Raw genomic sequence first — 23,582 nt, forward strand, 5'->3', positions numbered from 1 at the left:
AGGGCATGAGTTCATCAAAGCATTAGATTTTTGTTTAAATTTTGCTTATTCATAGCAACTTATACTTATGTATGTAGGGCTTTGACATTTAAAGCAACCCTTCTTTGTAGGTGGTATAACTTTTATTTTATAGGTGAGGAAATTGAGATTCCAAAAGTTCAAATGATTTGCCTAGGGATACAGCTAATAACCACCAGAGCTGGGTTTGTAATTTAGGTCTTGACTTCAAATTCAGAACTCTTAGCCACAAACCATACTGCCTCCCATTATAATACTATGAGAAAGTAATTTAGACTCACACAAGTCTTCCTGGATACAGAATGGAGAGAGTGAGGAGGCTGTGTCTGGCTCTCACTCTCACAGCCACTGCAGTACATTGAGCTCCATAGAGACAGGGGCAAGTAAGAGCCAGATGGGCACTGGGCTACTCTGTGCAGAGCTGAGGGAAAATAAGCAAAAAAATGGGCAAAGGTGATCCTAAGAAGCTGAGAGGAAAAATGCCTTCATATGCCTTCTTTGTGCAAACCTGCCGGGAGGAACACAAGAAGCAGCACCCAGATGCTTCTGTGAACTTCTCAGAATTTTCTAAAAAATGCTCAGAAAGGTGGAAGACAATGTCAGCTAAAGAGAAAGGAAAATTTGAGGACATGGAAAAAGCTGATAAGGTTCATTATGAAAGAGAAATGAAAACCTACATACCATCTAAAAGAGAAACAAAAAAGAAGTTTAAGGATCCCAATGCACCAAAAAGGCCTCCTTCAGCATTTTTCTTATTCTGTTCTGAGTATCGTCCAAAAATAAAAGGGGAGCATCCTGGTCCTTCTATTGGAGATGTGGCCAAAAAATTGGGAGAAATGTGGAATAATACTGCTGCAGATGACAAACAACCTCATGAAAAGAAGGCAGCTAAACTGAAGGAAAAGTATGAAAAGGATATTGCTGCATACCGGGCTAAAGGAAAACCTGATGCGAGTAAAAAGGGAGGAGTTGTCAAAGCTGAGAAGAGCAAGAAAAAGGAGGAGGAAGAAGATGAGGAAGATGAAGAGGATGAAGAGGATGAGGAAGATGATGATGATGATGAATAAGTTGGTTCTAGAGCAGTTTTTTCTTGTCTATAAAATATTTAACCCCTCTGTACACAACTCACTCCTTTTAAAGAAAAAAAAATTGAAATGTAAGGCTGTGTAAGATTTGTTTTTAAACTGTACAGTGGTTTTTATTTTTTTATTTTTTTTTTTTTATAATTAACACACTACCGAATGTGTCTTTAGATAGCCCTGTCCTTTAGTGGTATTTTCAATAGCCACTAACTTTGCCTGGTACAGTATGGGGGTTGTAAAGTGGCATGAAAATTTAAAGCAGGTTCCTGTTGGTGCACAGCACAAATTAGTTATATATGGGGATGTAGTTCATTTTCATATTCATTTATCTTTGATGCAGCATATGAAATAACTGTTGTTTTGTTAACTGAATACCACTCTGTAATTGCAAAAAAATAAACAGGTACAGCTGTTTTGTTGACATTCTGAATGCTTCTAAGTAAATACAATTTTTTTATTAGTGGAAAAAAAAAACAACACAAGTCTTCCTACCTTTAGTCTCAACACGCCAATCCATCTCTTGATGCACTGTCTGAATTGAAGCATACATCTGGTCAAATCACCCTTTCTGCTCAAAAATCAAATGAACTTCCAACTCTTTTCATTCAAGGTCCTCCATAATTTGGCACTAGCCTACCTTTCCAGTTTTATCTCAAATTGGACTACATTAAAATCTCTTGTCTTCTGAATATATTCTTCTCTATTCCTTCTTCCATGTCTTTGTTCCCTATGCCAAGAAAGCTATCTCTTCCTCTTATCTGATTTCAATCAGTAAGCATTTCTTAATCATCTTTGAGCCAGACACTGTACCAAGTGCAAAGACCCACATACCTTCCTTGACCCTGTCAGTAACAATTCTTCTTATAAAAACCTCATAGCTTTGAATTATATCTCTTTAATGTACTTATCACAACTGTGTATTATAGTGATGTTACCTATCTTATTCCCTTACTTGACTATCTTTACAAGGACAGAAACCATGATTTAATTGTGTACCTTCCCCAGTAGCTAGGGCATCACTCTGTACACAGAGGTGTTTGTTGAACTAGAATATTCAGGATATAAAATCAAGGTAACCCAGAATTGAAAGGGTCATGGAGATCATCTAGTCTAAGCCCTTGCCGAAAGCAATACTCCTGATCAATGTCGTCATCAATCGTCATTGAACACATTTAGTGACTACTTTGTATTGCTGTTAAAACATTCCAGCCTGTCATTTTCCAAAGCCCTGAGAGGCAAAGATCTAACTCAATTTATTAATATCATTCAATATAACAAAAATAGTGTAATTTTTTAAAATGGATAAATATTGCCAAATTCATATATTATTGAAAACATTTCCATTCTTAAGTCAGTTTTATGGTAATATTCTGTTTTCTTTATTTTTTAAACTTTCTCTTCTGGAAATTGGGCACTAAGGTAACTTTAACATAAAATTTAACTTGTTAAAGGTTTTATCACTGCTACCTACAAATTAGCCATACAGGGTCACTTCTAAGAGGAAGGGCTTTCCCCCTGGGGCCATGGCCTCAATTAATGGTAGTTTAGCTATAAAATTTAGGCAAGCCTCAGCCTAGCATGCCCTAGAGGGTGACTAATATCTTATTAAGTTATAAATACATTTAATAGCTTCAGTACTTGCTTCTCAGTTTGGAATATTACAAGGGGAAAAAATAGTACTTGTCCACTATAGTAGAAATGCCACTAATTTTGAAAACTCTACTTACAAAAATTCTCCCCTGAAAATTGTCATATTTTCATACTGCCTATGTACTTAATTCCCTGAATGGCTAGTTTTAGTTCTCCTACTATTTCATCATTCTATTATTTGTAGCCCATGGCTGGCTTGTCCATCTGTCTATTAAGTGATGTTAGATTTTAAATAGAATCAAATACAAGTAACTAATGGCTAAGACCAGTTTGCATGGCCACTCAAACCAGTGTGACAAAAACTAATACTGGAATTTCTTCTGCTTCAGTTATGGCTTTTCCTCAAATATCAAACAAATTTGTAGAAAAGCTTGTATCATATCCTTATTTTCTAAATTCAAAGCAATCCAGGAGTGTCAGCTTTTCCAAACTAACCAGGAATTCGTTAGAAAAAATAAGTTTTGAGAAACCATGTCATGCTTTCAAATAGAAACTGAAAACATTTATATATAAAAATCAAGCTCAATACTAAACTTTCTACTGATGTAGCCTGAAGCAACTATATTAGAAATTATAGGGTTTTAGAGTTGCAAGAGACCGTAGAGATCTAATCCAATCCCCTCATTTTACAATAAAGGAAACCTCGGTATAGAAAGAAGTAACTTATTCAAGGTCTAAGCAAAGGCTTATGATGTGAACCTAATTCTGATTCCAAATCTGGTACCCTTTTCACTATATTGTGCTGCCACCCTTACTTTTATTCTCCTTTGCTAAAGTTGCTATTAGGCCAACTATGTGCAAATTACAGAGCTGTGAATTTTCTGCCAATAGTATTGTGTATCAAGATAAAAGACCTGGTCATGAAATGTTGGTTTAAATCCTAGCTCAATTTACTAGTGACGTAATATTAGGCAAATCACTTTCTCAGGACCTGTTTCCTTATCTGTAGCATGAGAAGATCTCTACCTAGAGACAGATGATCTCTATCTATCCCAGCTCTTGATTCAAGTCCTTACCCTCTCACAGAGTCACACTTTTGTAAAGTGAGGTGTTGGACTGGTAGATTCAAGTTGTCTTTAACTCTTAAGAGCTTCTACTTTTTACTAAGTGATAACCCTCTGGGAATGAAGATTTACTTTATGAGCTTGTACTTCAGTTGGCAGAAAGTGAAGTGGTCAATGCAAGAACCCCCAGGGCAGCTAAATAAACTATGCCCTTTTTCCTCTGCACCCAATATTTTGATTTTTCCCTTATTTACTGGGAGCAGGTAGTCTGAGCAGCTTTCAGACCAAATAATGCTCTTTGTTTGTGTCTTTGTAATGTATTATCCTACAATTTTGGGTAATCTGTGGCATGTAGTATTTTATCCAGACTGAGACTGAGGACTCACAAAGACAGAGTTCTTCTCTACCTCAATGTATTCATCCCAGCCTGGAGCAAAGTACTGAATATAGAAGGCAGTTAATAGAAATTTTTTTCCTTGTTAACAATTTAAGATCTGTGATTCATCTACATGTATATTCCCACTCCTAATACAGACTGAAGCCCCTGTACAAACCTCCAAGAACCAAGGCTTAGTAAGACTTATACCATCCCTTCCCCACCCTGCCCCACCCCTCCATCTTCTGGTGACCAACCTTCTAGTGATGAATCTCTGCATTTAAGTAGGCTGTAGACTGGTCGTTGGATGACAAAATCATAATCCATCGGGTCTGCATTTGAAGCCCCTCCAGATTACATCAGGCTGTCAGAGTTTGCACTCTGCCATCTAATCAAACTTTCCAAGTCCACAAGATCATCTCCATATCATGATTAGTGGTATTTCCATAGCCTAGGGATAAGGCAGGTTTCTTACCTACCTTTACAGTGTTTTTCACATTACTCCCCTTCAAGGTCACGCCACATCAGTAAAATTGACCTGCTGGTTAATCTCTGTACCCAACATTCTGTCTCATGGTTCTATGTATTTTTACAGGCAGGGAATCAGTCCTGCATATCCGAATGCCCTCTCTAACTCCCAGAATGTCTAACTTCTTTCTAAGTAGTTCAAATTCTGCCTTTCCACAAAAGCAGTTAATTCCCTGGGGTTGGTATTCTCCCTTTTGAATTTACTGTGTATTATGCTTAGTATTTACTATGGCTCTGTACATAGTTCCCAGTAGAATTTAAGCTCACTAAGGGCAGGAACTCATCCTCATGGCCTAGCAGATTGCCATGCACAACAGGAAGTGCTTAATGTCAGTAGACTTGAGATATGAACACTCCAAGTGACCAGAAGCTTCCTCCTACTTGTAACAAAGGGATCCTATTATGTTATATTGTAGAGGAATGTTTATGGAAAGAAAGAAAAAGGCAAAGGGTACATGCTAGCCTGTCAGAAAGACTGTGGTGCATGTCAGAAAAAGTTATTCACTGACCAGACAGCAAAGAGGAAATCTATCCAGTCTCCATCTTTACCATCCACTGCTTAGGCAATCTAGAGCCCATTAAAAAATTCAGGGGGTGGAGAGAGGTTTATAACAAACAACAGTGATAACAGAAGGTTTGTGTGGGATGATGATAAGTTTAGGTCTAAAATGAGCAGTGTCTCTTGTAATGAGCTGTTGCTGGGAAGTAGGGCTCTCTCAGTGCTATAATTTGCTGGTTCACCAGTCTGAACCACATTTAAAGAACAGTGCTTTTTGTGATAAGAGGTGAAGAAGGAGGACTGAAATAAGTGGAGAAGCATAGAATCCAGGATTGGGAAGGAAGGGGGAAAAAATATAGCACCTACTATGTGCCAGGAACTGTGTTAAGCATTTTAAAATTCTCAGTTGATCCTTAAAACAACCCTGAAAGGTAGGTGCTATTATCATCCTCATTTTGCACTTGAAGAAACTGAAGCTGACAGAGGTTAACTAACTTGCCCAGGGTTACACAGCTATTATCTGAGGCTGAACTTGAACTCAGGTCTTCCTAACTCTGGGCCCCACACTATTCAATGGCTGCCTCTAAGAAAGGTACACGGGAGGAGGGTAAATGAGACTTTGAAGCATTTAATGTGTGGAAAGAGAGGTGTTCAGGACATGGCTAGGAAAGGGGGCTGGGCAGAACTGAAAGGGGTCAGGTAGGATTATGGCAGAAAGGTTTAGGGAGGGAGAAGAGTTGGAAGGACTAATTGGAAGAGGCAACAGGAGACATATGTGGCCTTCGAGGAAGGGAGGGGAGACTGGCCTCTCTATAAATCTATTATTATCTTGGCACTTTTCAAAGGAATCTTACACATGGCAAAAACCAGAAAAATAACAAAGGCACATCAAATCAAATATAATCAACCCAAAGTGAAAACAAAGCTTTTACGAAGTTGACAGATAACATTTATTAAAACATGTCATACAAAAGGGCATGGTCTCTTCTATAAGAAGAAAATATTAAACAGTAACATTAAATTAAGTAAAACCATGCTGTACAGTGAAGACAGCAATATTATATAAAGACAAAACTATTCAACCTTTGCAATACAGGCATAACATTTCACAAAGTATCAATAAGATATGCAACCTTAAATGACAATTTCCTTAGAATAAAACTATGTTTGTAGCTCAAGGAAGATTCACCTGACTTGCATAAATAAAAGTAAATTTCTGGAAGAAATATTGAAAACCCCATAAAAAAAAAAAAAAAAAAAAAAGGAAACAAAGCAGCAACAACTGACATATGACACAAGCTTCAAGCAAGGAAAAAAAAAATCACATTTTAAGAAATGTGTTCCAGCATTTTCCCTCAGGGCACTGTTCAGTATAGTTATTCTAAATTAGAAACAGATTCATTGAAATAGTTAAGTAGCAAATACTTTGCCATTTCAGAGAAAAACTCTGGTTTCGTTGAAAGATGGAACCTTCTGAGTTAGTAACTCAATAAAGCATCTTCAATAAATATTAGTGGCACAAGTCAAATAAAATTCACTTAAGATTATATTGGAGGAGATCCTGCATGTGTTTAGTCTCATTCCTTGCTACTCCCAAGTCATCAAAATGTGGACCTTATGAAACTAAGACCCTGAGATTTGGCAGTATCTGAACTCTATTCAATCTTGATACGTGGAGTCTGTAGCACCTCTTGCCCTGGGGGAAGAAAAGGTATCGCTGTTGTTCTTGTGTACACATGTTCCAATTTTGCTTCCAAAGTACCTGGCAATGCAACACCACATATAGGAGGAACTAGACCCTAAAATTTTTAGGAGTATCCTAATGAGCTCTTCAAAAATAATAACCTTAAAACTTGGTTATCACCCCTAAATTGGGGGAGGGAGAATAAAGGGACTAGTTATAAATTCTCTTCCGTTCAGTCTGAACTGGTGACCATAAGAAAGGAACTGAGAAAGGCCTGGTCTAGTAGTCAAAATCAAAGAGCTGGGACCCAAGAACTCCTGAGGTTAATCCCATATGATCCCAGGGTGGCCTTGGGAAAAGGCACTTAACCTTTGCCTCAGTTCCCTTCTTTATAAAATGGTGATGTCTAACTTATGAAGTAGATGATTTTCATGTCCTGTCAGTGCTTCTAAAATTAAAAGCATGATATAAGTGCTAGCATTAATAATGTCATGTAACATTCACAGTCCTCATTAAGTGGAGCCTTTTTTTAAATCAGGATGAGGTTAAAGCTTAAGCTAAGACTTGGATAAAAACTGGATACTGGAGGGGATATCATTGCCATTATCTACAGAAGGCTTTGTAAGTGTGACCTCTCCCATTCTCTTCTGCACAATAATTTTGAAAAAAGATTTTTAAACTAGTGCTGAGGCTAGAGAAAAGAAAGAGAGCAATCACCCCCAATACAAAGGTGGTAACTAAAAAAGGGTTCTAATGGGGATAAAATTATTTTATCTTGAAAAGGTAGAGTTGGAAATTTTATCTTAATAGATATATTAAAAGCCCTCTTCTCCAAGCCTCTGCCTGCCTCCTAACCCCACCCTCCTTCACTGGCTCAATTCATGCTGGGAGAAGAGTTTGTGCTATCTGAATGTAGTCAGCATTAAAGTGGTCCTGCTAAGAGTGTCTGGGGTTAATTTGCTTAACCATACCATTTTTAAAATGAAACCCAATATATTATATAAACAGCATCAGACAACAGACAAGTTGAGCTTGGATTTAAAAAATAATTATAAGTTAGCAGTTGGCATACACATCAAGATTCCTACAAAAGGTACCAATCTATTTGAATAAGGTAAAATTGCAGTTAACATATTAAATCCTTGCAAAACTGATGCGAGAGCCCATCACAGACTGGGGGCTTGGAGGTTAAGAAAGTAGTGTAATAGCCAAAAAAAAAAAAAAAAAAAAAAAAAAAGTTCAAATTATTCATGACAATTTTGTTTCATTGAACTTAACAGTTGAAAGATAGGCATTCCCTACATTAGTATTTTCTAGTTCAAACTCTTAAAAACTTTCCAAACTAATTTTTTTAAAGGAAAGCTTTCACATAGATAAGAAATATACTTTGTTAACACCTCAGCAGAGGGTAAAGTTATTTGGCAAAAGTAAATTGTTTCACAACATCATTAATAATATTAATGGGTGTCATAAAGCAATTTCTCATCACACAGAAGGACTAGGACCACTTCAAAAAGTAGGAAAAAATTGAGTTGGATTGTATAGTCACCTCTACACAATTCCAGTCATGTAAACAAAGAAAAGACTGGCAACTGGCAGATGTTTCAATATTAAGAAAACAGTATTAATGTGGCAATCAATCAGGAGGTAATATATAGTTTCTAAGTTAAAAAACAATATATTTATAAAGAGATTTAAATACAAAGTGCTTTCTATATTGAGAAGGATACAGTGTTAGTGAGTAGATCCCTGTTAATTACGTTGATTACAAGAATGAGCTACTTTTCCTTTGTCCATATACAGTGTTAAGAACTTGAATTCCTACGAGTTAGCAGTTTGAGTAAGTCCATTGCCAGCAATGGCAAAACCATATTTGTGCAAAGCCAATTTTTTAAAAACCAAATTTCAGTTAGAGTCCAAGGAAAAGCTATTTTTTCCTACAAAATGAAAATATTCAGACTTTAAAATTTGGAAGCAATCAACCAGTATGTCAAAAGAAAGTTAGTATAATTATAGCACCCTGTCCCACCCCAATGATAAATCTAGGTATATCACAGAGCTTACAAGTGTTCAGAATATGATTTACTTCATTTCTAAAAAGCAGTCTTCAGTCCAATACATCAGACTGATAGGGAGGAAAAAAAATCTCAGAATTGCCACTTTCTTGTTTTCTATATGTACAGATGTGTGGGCTTGTTAATTTATGCTGCAGTATAATTCGGGAGCTTGACTCTCCAAACTGCTCTGCTAAAATTGGAATTTTTTTTTCTCCTTTTCCATTCTGAAATATTTTCCAGCCCCCTAAAAAGACTTACATCATGGGCTCATGTGGATCTTATTTTCAAAAGCTACCACCCCCTTTTAGACAGGTACCGATGATCAAGTCGGACGACACTAAAGCAGAGATCCCAATGTGCCACCCAAACAATTTGTTACCAGCTCTTCTCTACTGCATTCACACTACATTCTGCTTCTAGTCATTTGTGGCTTCATGACTACAGGGCTATACTAAATCCAACTCCTGAAATACAAGGGCTCCTTCCCTCTATCTGTAAGCTTTATCTCTATTTTTATCGTCCCAGTTACCAATGAGTGACAGATTTTCATTAGAAAGCTCAACTTTTTGGAGTAGGTCCACAACTCTGAGCAGCAGCATGTAGGACTTCAGGGTCACATTGGGTCCAATGAAGAAGCTAACCTAGGGACTCTGCTGGAGTGGTAGCTTCTAGTCACTCGTGAATAGGAACAGGAACATCAAGCCAATTAGAAATATTAATTTCTGGTAACTAGTTCTACACCTAGTGAATTATAACTAGATATAATTTTTCAAACTGTAGTATACTAAAATATAAAACCTTGTATGTACTTGATAAACATTACTGTAGTATCTCACCAAAAAAAATGAAGCTTGTACCATGTTACTATTGAACCAAGTTAGACTGTTACCTACTTTGCATCCTCCTTCATGGTTTTAATTAAAATATCCTTTAAAAAGATAAAACTTAGATCAAAAGAATTCTATTTAATTTCTCCTTCTAGGAGTCATATCATTTGAGCTTTTTACACAACAGAAGATTTGTTTGGTAAAATAGCTATTTAACTTAAACAAATTCAGACATTAATAAAGGCAAAATATTTCAACAGGACCAGTTCTGAGTGACCAAAGGTTGTTACTATCTGGGAAAAAAAACAAACAAACCAAAAACTTACATTTTCAGTCCAGTTCTAAATGTAGGTGGCTACATTAAAAACAAAATAAAAACAGTCCACCTATATCACACAACTGGCCTGAAGGTTTGAAAATCAGCTGAGAGGTGGGTTAGCAGAGACTGAACTCGGGGCAGGACTAAAGCATATTGACTTGAGAAATTAGACTTTTAAAATTGGCCTACTTACATACAGTCTTTCAGAAATATCCTCCAATTTTTAAGCTAGTCTCATAATAGCAAGTACCACACATCATCTGTGCACACAATTTGCATAATTATAATAGTTTATTTTTGTGCACACCACTAAAAAAATTCACGTCCTATTTTTAATTAACATCAGTAGTATTTTGCTCAGCCTTTGCAGCTTCATATGACTTGGTACAAGAAGTCACATGCCGGTGAAAACTGTCCCGCCACATAAATCGTTTCCCACAGATATTACACTCATAAGGCTTTATGCCTGTGTGAATTTTCATGTGGCCAACAAGGTGATGTTTCATTTTGAATTTCTTACCACAAACACCACAGCCATAAGGCCGAAGACCAAGATGCATGCTCATATGCCGATCTCTCTGACTCTTGTGAGTGAAGCTTTTCCCACACTGACAAGGGTACAGCTTGTCAGCAGCTGAAAATCCCAAGTGGGAAGCTTCTTCTTTAATGCCTGTCACCATTTCAATGCTATCACTATAGCCTGCTGCTATAATAGTATCCTGTCTGTGGCTACTAAGATTCCCATCTGCTCTTTCTCCAGAAAACTCTTCCATAGAAGAGCCATAGAAATCAACTTGCTCATCGTAATTACTTTCATCAGCTTGTTCATCAAACTCAGCTTCAACTTTTTTTTCACCAATGTGAAAGTCCTCATCCACCCCTGAAGACTGTATAGCGTGATCTGTCTGAATAGTATTGATTGATTCAGTGACCTGGTGCTCATCATAAGCAGCATGCACATCAACACCTTCACAGTCCTGTTCAAATCTTTCTGGTTTAACATGGATCCAACGTTTGTGAGACATGATGCTGGGCTTGCTATACATGGGCCTTGTATAATGATATTCAGCACTATCACTGGCCCCTTCTTCACCATCCTGACTCGTCATTTCAGTACTTAGTCTATCATGTTCTGTTGAGGAGTTGCTAGGAAGATATTCATGTTCAGTTAGCTGAGATGACAATTCGTCTTTGGAACTCTCTTCTTCATTCTCTCCATCTCTCAGTTCTTGGGTTTTAGGGAAATCTGGGTGTCCACTAGAACCAAGCTCAAAGTTTTCAACTAGGCCATTGTAGCTACTGCTACTTGGTGATTGATGGTCACTGCCATGATTTAACTTTTGACAAAGGACTGTAGGATTTCCTTCTAAAACCTCAGTGCATTTGTCTACCACATGCCACATCTGGAGGAAACTGGCTGCTGTCAGATAACTGACGATTTCTAAAGCAGGCATTACTAGTCGTCCTGTGTAAGTAGAGAGAAGGATGTTTTCAAAAACCCTTGGGTTCATAACATCAGGCAAAACTATTCTTCTGCTGTTTTTCAGTAGCACCTGGTCACAAAAGTAAGGTGAGCTGGCAGCAAGAACAGCCTTGTGAGCCCTGAAAAGGTGTCCTTGGACTACAATGGAAACATCACATAATTGTCCTTGTTGTCTCTGCTGGTTTAGTTTCTGCAAAATGGTGCTGGAAAAATCAGGAAATTCCACTCGAAAAGAGCTTGTTCCAGACTCCATTTCATTACAAATCTAGTTCAGTACTGCAAGAGAAAGAAAAATTATTACCAATTCCAAGCTAATGAGAAACCTGCCCTACCTTCTTTTTCACTCACCATTTTAAATTCCTACAAATAAAGAGAACCTTTTCACCAAAATCATCACCCTTCTTCCAAGTGCCACTGGAGTTAATAACTTAAATTTTTGTACAATCAATTTTACCATAAGGTCTATAATAGGAACTAACTGTGACCAAGAAGTCTCAAACGTTAAAAAAAAAAATCTATATTTTGCATGGTAATAACCCAGATTGAATTGCCTGTCAGCTCTGAGAAGGGGGAGGGAAGAAAGGTAGGAGGCAATATAGATCATATAACTTTGAGAAACTTATGTGGAAATTTATTAAAATAAAAAATCCAAATTAAAAAAAAATCACCCTTTGGGAAGAGTTGAAGCTATCTAGTGTTATTTCCCAGGATCATCTGGCTATTCATTATCCAAAACTACTGGGAGAGAGGAAAAATGTAGAATGCCGAGAAACAGATCTTACAGCTAGTAATCTTATCCTTTGATATGAAAATAACCCAGAACAAATAACTTAGTCATCAGTTAGTCCTTCATAAGAATGGGGAAAGAGCAAAAATAATCCATTAGGAATTTCTTGGTCTAGAATGGTAGCCTACAACCTCTTTAGCAAAATTTACTAAGACCTGGTTTAATACCCACTAAAGTCTTTCTATAAAAGAATTCACTGACAGATGCAGATGAGACTTGACTAACAAAAAAAAAATTCTAACATTGTGTGATCCTATGAGAAAAAAAAAATCAGTGAAAAGTAAAGGAGCAGGGCTGGCCCCTTTGACAATCTCATTCACTCCTTTACTTTAAAAAAAAATTGTTGGTTCCTGTTTTTATATCAAGTCATTTCTGTATATATTATCCCACTCCTTCAGAATCAAACTCCCCATAACAAAGAAAAACAATTAATAAAAACAACTGATGTAACTCTGCCATGTAGTCTTCTACTGCTCTGAAGAGGAAGGTTTCATTATTGGTTCACTGAGGACAAAAATGGCTATTACAATTACTCAAGAATTTGACTTTCTTTTAATATTCTTTTCATTTGTATTACTGTGGTTTCTGGGTATATTATTATATTATTCTGGTTTTATTTCATTTTGTATCTGTTCAAATAAATATTCCCATGTTTCTCTGAATCCCTATTTGTTCTTACTATACAATAATATTCTACTTATGTAGTTATATATCCTAATATATAATATATTTATATGTATTATACATTTATATATCTACATAGATATATAGTTTGCTTGCCTATTCCCCAACATAAGTATCCATTTTGCTTTCAGTTCTTTACTGCCACAACCAGTGATGCTATGAATATATTATTATACGTTGGAACTTTCTGTCTTGGGTGTACTTGGGGTATGTGCCCAATAGTAAGGCTGAGTAGAAGCATAAGAAAATTATCATTCTTCTCATAAAATTCCATAGTTTTCCAGAATAGTTGAACCAATTTACAACTCCAATTACAGACTGTATCTGTCTTCCTTCAGCTCCTTTAATGTGGACCATTTCAATTTTTTGTCACCTTTATTGATTTGCTGAAAATAAAGCAAAATCTTGTTTTAATTTGCATTTCTCTTCTTAGTGATTTTACAGTATGACTGCATACAGTCATTAATAATTTGGCATTTTTGTTTTGAAAACCATTCATTCATATCCTTTGAGTACCATGGTTATTGTAAGAGCATACTTATACAAAACTAAAACCCCAAAATAAATCATAAATACATTGACATGAAAGGTAGTATGTTTTGATCTGCATCCATCTGACTCCAACAGTTCTTTCTCTGGATAATCTCATTTATTTCTAAGTAGTTTTGATTTATACAGCAAATAAGTATTACTCCACTAGTCTGAGTTAACTGTATTTAAGCAATTATACTCTGAAAACAATTAAAGAAGAACTATGTTTAATATTTCATGTAGCACAAACAACAGGAAGGGTGGTGGAGTTCACAGTAGACAATAACCAAGGGAAAAAATATGTATTTATTTAAAAAAACTTAACAATCTCAGGCAAGTCACCTTACCTCTTTGGGCCCTAGTTCCTTCTTCTATAAAATGAAGAGGTTGAACTGAATGATATCTAACATCTCTACCAAACCTAAATCCTATGATCTTAAATATCACCAGGCAAAAGGGTTGTTTTTTTTGCCTTTCTAAAATCTTTCAAGATCACCTTTTTTTCTTACTTAGGCTGAATTAACTTTCACAGCCTTCTACATATATTACCTAAATGTATTCAAATGAATAAAATCATATAATCTGCTACAAATCTATAAAATATAGGGGTAGATTATATATTACAGAAATGATGTATAATGATCCAATTATTTTATTAAGCCTTTTATTTACCCTGTGGCTACTCTAAATCAAACTGCTTAGATGGTTTTAAGACTTATCAAAATTTTGTCCTTCTTTACCTATAAAGTACAGTGGTGAAGATCTAGTCCAGAGGTATAGAACACTCCTGACAGATAAAGCCTGAAATCAATCTTGCATTGTCAAAAGACATCAAAATATCCGCTTATTAAATTACTATGGTTAGGTAAATTATTATTGTTGGGTAAAGCTAGTATTTGTAGAATAAACTATCAAGCTATAGTTTTATCCATGTTAACATATATATATTTCTTTACTACTTCAAAAGATCCATAATTTTATATACTGATATGGGTACTCCCTCTGACACACATCATACTTCTAACACCTTTAGTAGATGGTTCCTTAGTTCAACAGACCTCCAGTGCATTGCCAGGGACATGCCTCAAGCCTTTCTACGTTATTAGTAGGGCCTTGCAAGAGTTTGCCCTGCTGGCAGACAAATGAAGCAATAATCCAGGATCACCCCTACTGTCAAGTGAGGCACTGTAAGAAGACTTTAGTTCTTTAGGTAGTAGTTGCATTGTGCAAGTATTAATTTCAGAAGGAGAAGTTAGTATATGAAAGTTAGTTATATAAGAAAGTATATGAAAATCCAAAGATTTTGGATGCCAACTTTTTAAACTAAAAAAAAAAAAAAACAACAAAAATGTCATCTGAGTGAAAAGATCCTTTTCCAGGTCTCATTATTTTGCATCATAAAATATCTGGGAATCAAATTAATAAACAAGTTTAAATGTTAAAAATTACATGTTCCTCACAGTAACACTGCCAGTGTGACAGCTGGCAGAGTAAATCACATAGTATTTTATCAAGCAGCTGACTTTTCTTAACTGTGGTGAGTATGGCATTTTTATGTAGTTTGTACATTTAGCAACATCTAGTCCTTGACCTCTCCTTTATAGTTCCTTCTGACAAACCAGACAAATAATGATACTTACCAAACGGACACCCTCACCCTACCCCCACACTCCTGACCCAGGCAGAATGGCAAATATGAATTTATTTGTTAAACAAACAGAAACCTATTTCATACAATTTAATGACTTCTTTTGTATCTGTTATTTATTAAAACGTTCATCATTTTATTCACCTACTATGTGTGCAAGGCACTGAGAGAAATACAAAGATAAAGATAAATACATCAAAGCTCCTTTTCTTCAGAAGCACAAGAAGACACTTTAAAGATCCTTTTATCCAGCTCCTCCCTCCTTTTACAGATGAGGAAGGAAAATTATAAGCTCTCAGCCAAGAATGAAAAGTACCTAACGAGCTGATAAAAATATATTTTCCTGGAATCTTGCAAATCTAGTCAAAGGACCATAAAATATAAAGGAAACCAACTGTCTACATATCAAGCAAGGTAATACAAACACTACATACAATTTGTAGGAAAAAGAGTCTACTTTTCCAAACTTCTTTACAAAAACACTCAAGTTCAAACCAAATAGGCCTACTCACTGGTCCCTAGACAGCACATTTCACCTCTACTTTCCCTGATTCTGTGAAGACTATCCTACAGGTCTGGAATCTCTCCCACCCTTACTTTCAACTCTTAGAATCTCTAGCTTCCTTCGAAGCTCAGCTTAAGTGGCATTTCTTATAGAAGGTCTCTATTAAATAGTTTTAGTTGCTGGTGTCCTCTCTTAGAAGTTATATTTATTTTGTATCTTTAAATATATATATATATATATATATATATATATATATATGTGTGTGTGTATATACACACACACATATCTATATCTATCTATATATCTACACACACACACACACACACACCTCTCTGCCCCCTTCAAGGTCAGGAGTGTTTCATTTTTGCTGTTGTATCCCTAGTGCTTTGACTGGGTCAACCACAAATTTTTGTTATATAATCTCAACTGTGCCCTCACTTTGGAAGATAATCTTTTTACGTTTCCCTGATTCCCTATCAAATTCACCACAACAGCTATTCCAAACCTTTTCATTCCCCCTCATAACACCCTTACTCCCAATCATCTCTGCTGATGCCTTTTACCACATACTTCACAGAAAAATTGAGGACATTTGTTGAGAACTAGTTCCCTCTTTTCCAAAACTTTTCCTCATCTCACATCACTCAAACATCTTTCTCCACTATTTTTCCCTTTTTCTAATACACAAAGAGGTAACCCTTTTTTTTTGCCAAGGCAAACTTTTATATGTGTATCCTTGACCTCCTTCTCTGACTGATTGTTCCCCAGCATCCTCACCACAATTTCTCCCAGCTACTACTTCCCTATTACATACAAATGAACTCTTACCATCTCTCATCTTTAAAGAAAACCCCTCACTTGATCTCATCATCCCCACTAGCCACTGTCCTATATCTCTTCTCTTCCTCTCTAAACTGTCTACATTGTACACCTCCACTTAACTCACTCACATCTGAACTCTGCAATCTAGAACTCATAATTCTACTAAAATTATTCCTCCAGCCTTTTCTCAGTTTTCATCCTTCTTGACCTCTCTACAGCTTGTGACACTGCTGATCATTCACTTCTAGATACTCTCTCTATCCTGGTTTTGTTCCTACTAATCTGTTCCTTCCCAGTATTCATCCTAGGCACTAAATCCTGGGTGTGTCTCAAGGCTGGTCCAGGGTCCTCTCCCCTTTTCCCACAATACTATCTCACTTGGTGATCTCATCAACTCTAGGAGTTAAATTATCATCTCAATGCACATGATTCTCAAAATTTATCCATAAAGCCTGGATCTCTCTCTCCTGAACACCAGTCCCACATCACTGCCTGCCATCTGGTCACCTTGAATTAGATGTCTAGTATGCATGTTGGACTCAAAACAAAGACTCATCATCTCTGCCCTGCCCGGAAACCTTTCTCTCTTCCCAACTTTCCTATTTAAGGCAAGGAAACTACAGCTTTCACAATCATCCAGGTTCACAACCATGGTGTAATCAAAGCCCAATTAACCTCATATATCTGTTGTTAAGAGACAATTAAGTGTGTGAAATGATCCAACCATTCTGGAGGGTAATTTGGAACTATGCCCAAAGGGCTATAAAACTGCATACTCTTTGATCCTGTAAAACCTCTACTGGGTCTGTATACCAAAGAAATCATGAAAAAGGGGAATGGATCTACTTGTACAAAAATATTTATAGTAGCTCTTTTTGTGGTGGCAAAGAATTGGAATTTATGGGGATGTCCATCAATTGGGGAATGGCTGAATAATATCTTGGTGACAGAATACTATTGTACTGTAAGAAATACTATTGTTCTGTAAGAAATTTATCGATAAGCAGGATGATTTCAGAAAAGGCTAGATTTACATGAACTGATGAGTAAAATAATCAGAGAACATTGCACATAACAACAACATTGTATGATCAACTGTGAAAGACTTAGCAATTCTCAGCAATAATGATCCAGATCTCAGCAATATAATGATCCAGAACAATTCCGAAGAACTCATGACAAAGAATGTTATCCACTTCTGGAAAAAGACTGTTGGAGTCAGGTGCAGATCATAGCAGACTATCTTTCACATAATTTATTTAATTGTATTTAGGGGTTTGGGTTTCATGTGAGTATTTTCTTACAACAATGACCAATATGGAAGTATGTTTTGCATGATAATACATATGTAATCCAGATCAAATTACTTATCATCTCTGAGAAGAGGGAGGGGAGAAAACTTGGATCTTATAATTTCAGAAAATGTATGTTGAAAGTTATTATATATAATTGGTAAAATAAAATATCTTTGAATATTTTTTTTAAAGAGACAGCTAGGTGGCACAGTGGATAGAGAAACAGGCCTGGAGTCAGGAAGACCTGAGTTCAAATCCTGGCCTCAAACACAAATTAGCTGTCACTTTGGGCAAGTCACTTAACATCAATTTGTCTGTTTCCTCATCTGTAAAATGAGGATAATAAGAGCAGTCACTTCCAGGGAATGCTGTGCAGGTCAAATGAGGTAACTGTAAAGCACTTTCCACAATACCTGGCACAGAGTAAACACTATGTAAATGTTAGTTATTACTGTTGTTGTTATTAAATCTTTTCTTTCCTATCTTCATGTTTCCCTTTTGTTTTCTCTTTCCCAAATCACACACCTAAAACTGTGATACAGGCCCACATCACCTTAGACCTAGTCTACTATAATAGTTGCTGGTTGGTTTCCCTGCCTCAAGTATCTCCCAACTCCAGACTATCCTCCCCTCAGTTGTCAAGGTGATTTTCAAAAAGTACATGTCTAATCTTATCACATACTCCCACCATACCACATCACTCCCTATAAAATCCTGTTTGGAATGTAAAGACCTTGGCAGCCAGGCCTCCTTCCTATTTTTCTTCTTATGTTTTATTCCCACCTTGATGTACTCTTCAATCCAGTGACACTGGCCTACTAGCTATTCATTACACAGGATAATACTTTTTCTCCCAACTCTTTTTCTCTTTATCTCCCAACTCCCAGCCTTTTGCTGGCTGTCCCCAATTCCTGGAATGCTCTCCCTCCTTACCTTCAGCTTTCTTCAAAAATCAGCTCAAATCTCTCTTTTTAAAAAATTTTTAAACCCTTAACTTTTTTGTGTATTGGCTCCTTGGTGGAAGATGGTAAGGGTGGGCAATGGGGGTCAAGTGACTTGCCCAGGGTCACACAGCTGGGAAGTGTCTGAGGAGGGATTTGAACCTAGGACCTCCCATCTCTAGGCCTGACTCTCAATCCACTGAGCTACCCAACTACCCCCTCAAATCTCACTTTCTGCAGGAAGTCTTTTCCAGTTCTCCCTACCTTTCCATTCATAGTGCCTTCTCAATGAAGATTAACTTCCATTTACACTATATTTATTTTGTATGTAGTTTTAAAAAAATTTTCCCTCCTATAAGAATGTGATACTGTGTTTTTAAAACCTTTTTATCTCTGATGCTTAGGATAGTGCTTGTGGACTGAGACATAGCAGGTGCTGAATAAGTGTTTGAAATTAAAAGAATAAATAGCAACAGAGGTTCCAAGAAATTTATAAAACACAAAATCCAAGGAGCAAATAATAAAAGCCCATGGTCTTAGAGGCCTATGTACAAAAGAACAATGAGCGATATACAAGATGAACTAGAAATTCTAATGCAAGAAGGCAAATTTGGCCAGCTCTCTATCTCAGAGAATTGATAGGGATGAAACCAAGTCTACAGTGTTTTTGGAAAACTGTGCCTTATTCAAAAGCAACAGGACAAACAAAACAGAGCAAGGGTCAAGTACCACTATATGTGTATTAAAAGGCTAGAAAAGCATTTGGATGAATATCAATGGAGACAAAAGAATTATCACCACAAACACCTAGCCAGAAAGAGATAAGAAATGAAGAAAAAAAAAAAAAAAGAAATGAAGGAAACAAATCATAAGCCAGTCCTGAGGTATATTAGTGGTAATGGGCTTCAATTTTCCAGTATAATTCTCTCTGCCAAAAGTAGAGCACTAATAATTTCCTGATCTACCTTATTGATAATGTCATGCTTCAAACAGTGGAGGAACCAATGTGGAGAAATGTTATTCTGGATTTGATTCTCACCAAGAGGGAAAAACTGGTTCCCTGTGATAGAAATGATAGTTGTAGAGGGCAGCTTGGTAGCTCAGTGGATTGAGAGCCAGGCCTAGAGATGGGAGGTCCTAGGTTCAAATCCGGCCTCAGATACTTCCTAGCTATGTGACCCTGTGCAAGTCACTTAACCCCCATTGCCTAGCCCTTATCACTCTTCTGCCTTGGAACCAATACAAAGTATTGACTCCAAGATGGAAAGTAAGGATTAAAAAAAAATTTTTTTTTAATGATGGTTGTAAATTTGGGGTAAATGGCCACTCCATCTTGAGAGATAACAGGAAAAGACAAACAAGACCTAATGTGTTGTAGATTTTTTTTTCCTTAAAAAAAAAAAAAAAAAAAAAAAGTATTGGGGGCAGCTTGGTGGCTCAGTGGATTGAGAGCCAGGCCCAGAGATGAGAGGTCCTGGGTTCAAATCTGGCCTCAGACACTTCCCAACTGTGTGACCCTGGGCAAGTCACTTAACCCCCACTGCCTAGCCCTTACCACTCTTCTGCCTTAAAACCAATACAAAGTATTGATTCTAAAAAGGAAGGTGAGGATTAAAAAAAAATTATTGGTGCTTTTTATTTTTCTATCACTTTCATTTCTGAATATAACCTTTCCTACTCAACAAGTCTCCCCATCTTATATTCTGGGATAGCACTGTTGAAGATGTGGCACACATGCAGAGTCAGCACTCTGGAAGCTGCTTGTTCCCCCTTGTCTTAGCATGGAGGACATTTTTTTGCATGCCCAACCCCTCTGTCCAGCCTCCCAAAGCAAGCACTTTCTCTCAACTCTCTCCAGTAATCCAGGGGCTCAAAGACAGCTTGAATTTGCCCTCTGGGGGCTCAAAATCAAAAGGTTCACCAAGGAGGTTGGAGAACAAATTTCTTTAAAGAGAAATAATAAGTAGAATGCCATAATCAAAAATTCTATAAGAACAATCAGTCCAGGAGGGATGGCAAGCTCTTAATAATTAAATTTCAAAGATACAAAAAGAAAAAATTCTGATGAGGAAAAGGGGAAGTAGAAGGGGAAATACCTAAAAAGATTGAAATAGATATACAGGGAATTCAACCAAGTTAAGATTTTTGAAAGAGAATTTGGAGGCAAGGACAGATAATGAAAAATACAAAAGTGGCATGGTCCTTTAGGAATGATTAGGAGTTCATAATGTGTGTAGGTTGGCAAAGAAAGAAAAAAACAACAAATGTGAAAAAGACTATAAAGGAAGAGAGAGGACCCTCTCTTTATGGTGGCTGGACAACAAAAGGAAATGGAGAAAGGGCAGAGCTGTTAGAATCTTATTTTGCTTCTGTTCCCTCTGGAAAAGGAGAATGATTTCTAGCACTGAAAAGAGAGAACAGGAATGGCTAACAGAAAGATAATGAAAGCAATCACCTACCTTTATAAGATCCAGTCACATTACTGGGAAACTCATCACCCATTAAGTGTTTACTATGTTCTAGGAACTATGCCTGACACTGAGCAAAAAGAAAAAATACCCCAAACACCTGGACACAGTAAACATTTAAAAAATGTTTTATCTATTTATGTAAAAGTCTCTGCCTTATGGCACTTACATTCTAGAAGCCAATGAGAGAATTATATATATCTGCTGAGCCATAATTGGAAAGCTTTAAAAGATAGTACAAAAAACAAGACACCTACAGAATTAAAGAATGACAAATAGTCTTGATTTTCAAAAAAAAGGAAGATAGTAGAACCTGAAAACCATAGACAAGTTAGTTGATTATATTACTCAAGGTATGATTAATGGATAAAGAAACAACAGTCACAAAGAACAAACATGGTTCCATCAAGAACAAGTCATGTCAGGGGGCAGCTAGGTGACTCAATGGACTGAGAGCCAGGCCTAGAGATGGGAGATCCTGGGTTCAAAACTGGCCTCAGACACTTTCTAGCTATATAACCCTGGACAAGTCACTTAACCCCCACTGCCTAGTCTTTACACCTCTTCTACCTTCGAATCAATACTCAAAACAGAAGATTAAGAGTTTAAAAGAAAAAAAAAAAGTTGTGTCAGACTAACCTCATTTGCTTTTTCTGTAGGCTTGTGGAAGAGAGGAAGGGCAATTAAGTGGCACGTTATGGCTTACAAAATACTTTTATCATGAGGTAAGTGGTGAAACATAATTCCTATATTACAAATAAGATCAATGAGAAGAAATAATCCACTGATCTACTCTCTCACTCAGCCACATTGTGATTTTAGCATTCTTTTTAAGTAGGTTTCTAATTGTCCACATAGTAATAGGTACCTAATAAATATTTGTTGACCTTTTGTGACAAAGTCCCAATAACACATAAGAAAAATTCCTTCTGTACCTTCTCCAAGGTGAATGCACATATGTTGTTTGTCACTGGTTATATAGCACCAAGCCTGGAGTCAGGAAGATCTAAGTTCAAATCTGGCCTCAGATTCTTACTATTTGTGTAATTCACTACCTGTGTAATCAGGCAATTCACTTAATCTTGTTTGTCTTAGTTTCTTCATCTGCAAAATAAGGGAGAAGGATATAGCACAGTCTTGTACCTTTGCCCAAAAAACTCCAAATGAGATCACAAAGAGTCAGACACAACTGAAAACCATCAAACGATGAGAAAAATGCTACAAAATGTATTTTAACTAGATTTGACAAAGTAATTGGCCAAGTCTTTCATGTAATTCTTATAAAAAAAAGTAAGTAGATAGATTAGATGACAATCTAATTTAAAAACTTCAGAACTGGGTAAGTGCCTGGGCCTAAAGAATAATCATTAATGATTTGATATTAACTTGGGAGCTCTCCAGTAGAATGATTTAGAGATCTATGTACACTTGACCTTCTGTTGTTTAAAATTCTTATTAATGACAAAGAAATAAATGGTATCCTTGTCAAGCCTGAAAATACACAAAGCTGAGAGGGACAGCTGACATACAATATGACAGTGTCAAGATACAAAAAGATCATTGAGTCACATACAGTAAAATGAAATTTAATGGCAAATGTAAAAGTTTTACATTTGGTTTTTAAAAACCAACTCCACAAGTTCGAAATAGTTCATATGGAAAAAAGAAAAGGGTTTTAGTAGACTGAGGTGACTGAGTCAATTGTATGATAGAGCAATCAAAAATGCTAACCTTATCATGAGCTGCTTTTTTTTTAAATGCCTATAAGTGATATTTTTTCCAGTTCTTTGTCTGTCTCTCTTTTTTTTTTTAATTTTTTACCCTTAACTTCTGTGTATTGACTTATAGGTGGAAGATTAAGGGTAGGCAATGGGGGTCAAGTGACTTGCCCAGGGTCACACAGCTGGGAAGTGTCTGAGGCCGGATTTGAACCTAGGACTTCCTGTCTCTAGGCCTGGCTCTCAATCCACTGAGCTACCCAGCTGCCCCATGAGCTGCTTTTAAGAGAGCAATAGAGTACAGAAACTGGAAGTGAAAATGACACAAACTATCCTGGTCATATGATATCTGAAGTCCTGTGTTCAGTTCAGGTTGTTATATTCTTTTTTTTTTTTTTTAAACCCTTAACTTCCATCTTAGAATCAATACTATGTACCAGCTCTAAAGCAAAAGAGTAATACAGGCTAGCCAATAAGGGTTAAGTGACTTGCACAGGAACATATGGCTAGGAAGTGTTTAAGGCCACATTTGAACCCAGGATCTCCCATCTCCAGACCTGGCTCCCAATTCACTGAGTCACCTAGCTGCCCTCTGGTTGCCATATTCTAAGAGTGAATTTTACAAGCTGGAGGACAATCATATTGGAGAAGAACCT

At 36.7% G+C, this 23,582-nt stretch overlaps 2 protein-coding genes across 2 annotated transcripts; one reads left to right on the forward strand and one right to left on the reverse strand.

The window, feature by feature from the left end:
• Positions 1-332: 332 nt before the first annotated feature.
• Positions 333-1,510, forward strand: LOC123235362 (high mobility group protein B1-like). The gene has a single exon (XM_044661475.1). The coding sequence runs from the start codon at positions 462-464 to the stop codon at positions 1,083-1,085; it is 624 nt and encodes a 207-aa protein (XP_044517410.1). The 5' UTR covers positions 333-461; the 3' UTR covers positions 1,086-1,510.
• Positions 1,511-10,368: 8,858 nt separating this feature from the next.
• On the reverse strand, positions 10,369-11,780 carry ZBTB43 (zinc finger and BTB domain containing 43). The gene has a single exon (XM_044661476.1). The coding sequence runs from the start codon at positions 11,778-11,780 to the stop codon at positions 10,377-10,379; it is 1,404 nt and encodes a 467-aa protein (XP_044517411.1). The 3' UTR covers positions 10,369-10,376.
• Positions 11,781-23,582: the final 11,802 nt, after the last annotated feature.

This window comes from Gracilinanus agilis, chromosome 2, assembly GCF_016433145.1.
Source record: "Gracilinanus agilis isolate LMUSP501 chromosome 2, AgileGrace, whole genome shotgun sequence".
Lineage (NCBI taxonomy): Eukaryota > Metazoa > Chordata > Mammalia > Didelphimorphia > Didelphidae > Gracilinanus > Gracilinanus agilis.

Bases quoted from the DNA above. Each gene is read 5' to 3' on its own strand.
- ZBTB43 (XM_044661476.1), bottom strand. From the start codon at position 11,780: ATGGAGTCTGGAACAAGCTCTTTTCGAGTGGAATTTCCTGATTTTTCC.
- LOC123235362 (XM_044661475.1), top strand. From the start codon at position 462: ATGGGCAAAGGTGATCCTAAGAAGCTGAGAGGAAAAATGCCTTCATAT.